Consider the following 1,480-nt stretch of genomic DNA (forward strand, 5'->3'; position numbering starts at 1 on the left):
GGCCTTGGCCTTGAGCTTCAGGTTCTGAGGGCAGAGATCACAGTCCAAGCCCTGGTCCTACAGAGAATGTGCCCTTGGCTTCTTGCCCTGGCCACTGCCTAGTGGCCCGGGGCCAGTCCCTCCGCTCCCCCGCCCAGACCTGACCTGCACTGCCCTGTCCAGGTAGGCCACTGGATGGCAAGCTCCCCAGCCTACGAGCTTCCAGGGTTGGGATCAGCTCCTCCCCCTCGCCCCCCAAGAACAAGAGGCCAGAGGCGGGACCTGATGGGCATTAAATACCTCTGCCCAGCACCCCTCCCGGCCTCTCGTCCCAGTCTTCCCAGCAGGAAGCCGTGACCAAGATCCGTCATGGTAAGTGCCTGCCCGGGGCCATGGCAGCCTCCCCAGGTGGCAGGGGGACTTCCAGAAACACCGTGTGGCTGAATGTCCGAGCCTTACTGTCCTTTTCTTTCTCCTTAGACATCTTACAGCAACAAAGGAGAGAAGGTAAGCAGGAGGGGAAGTGTGGGTCGGGGCCCGGGAGGCGGCGGTGTCAGCAAACCTCAGAGGAGGAAGAAGGCCCTGGCCAGTGTGTTCAGTGGTTACAGCACCTGCCCATGCACCTAAGGGTTGCAGGTTCAATTCCCGATCAAAGACATGTACCTGGGTTGCAGGTTAGATCCCCAGCCCCCATAGGGGCACTTGCAGGAGGCAACCAATCAATGTGTTTCTCACACATGGATGTCTCTCTCTCTCTCTCTCTCCCCCACCTTCTTCCCTCCCTTTCTCTAAAAATCAATGGAGCCCGGAGGCCGGCATGGCTCAGTGGTTGAGCATCGACCTATGAACCAGGGGATTCACGATTTGATTCCTAGTCAGAGCATATGCCTGTGTTGTGGGCTTGATCCCCGGTGTGGGGTGTGCTAGAGGCAGCCAATCAATGATTCTCTCTATCTCTCTCCCTTTCTCTCTGAAATCAATAAAAATATATTTTAAAAAGTAATAAAAATAAAAATCAATGGGAAAAATATTCTTGGGTGAGGGTTGAAAAAAAGAGAGCAATAAGTAGATGGGTTGCTGATGCCCAGGATGCACACTCGAGGTCACCTCTGGCCCCAGACTGTGCTGGACTCAACCTCGCCTTCCTCAGAAAAATGTCTGTCTCTTCTTAAATTCCTTCAATCTCTCAGTCCTGCCCGGAAGTGCTTTCTAAGGTCCAGCCGAAATCGGTGCTGCTGTAGCACCCGGCTGCTTCCCTCTGTGACAGCTGGCCCCAGGAGCTCTAGTTCTGCATGAGAAACCGGCTTTGCACCCTGGCAAGGCTGCGGGGAGCGGGGGCGGACCAGGGAGGTGACCCCCTCCAGGCACCGTCTCACCCCTGCTCTCCTCCTCAGCCCGAGAGAGGCCGATTCCTCCACTTCCACTCTGTGACCTTCTGGGTTGGCAATGCCAAGCAGGTAGAGGCCTGGGCGAGGTGCTGGGGTGGGCAGAGGGCGGGCGG

General features: G+C 56.8%; 1 protein-coding gene across 1 annotated transcript in view; it reads left to right on the forward strand.

Annotated features, from left to right (window-relative positions):
* Positions 1-271: 271 nt before the first annotated feature.
* HPD (4-hydroxyphenylpyruvate dioxygenase) overlaps positions 272-1,480 on the forward strand; it is a 9,532-nt gene continuing 8,323 nt past the window's right edge. The window contains exons 1-3 of the mRNA XM_006768897.2: positions 272-351; positions 460-486; positions 1,374-1,436. Of these exons, the coding sequence (XP_006768960.1) occupies positions 349-351; positions 460-486; positions 1,374-1,436 (93 nt within the window). The 5' untranslated portion in view covers positions 272-348. The remainder of the gene's footprint in view (positions 352-459; positions 487-1,373; positions 1,437-1,480) is intronic.

The sequence above is a fragment of the Myotis davidii genome, unplaced genomic scaffold (genome assembly GCF_000327345.1).
Source record: "Myotis davidii unplaced genomic scaffold, ASM32734v1 scaffold223, whole genome shotgun sequence".
In the NCBI taxonomy this organism is placed as follows: domain Eukaryota; kingdom Metazoa; phylum Chordata; class Mammalia; order Chiroptera; family Vespertilionidae; genus Myotis; species Myotis davidii.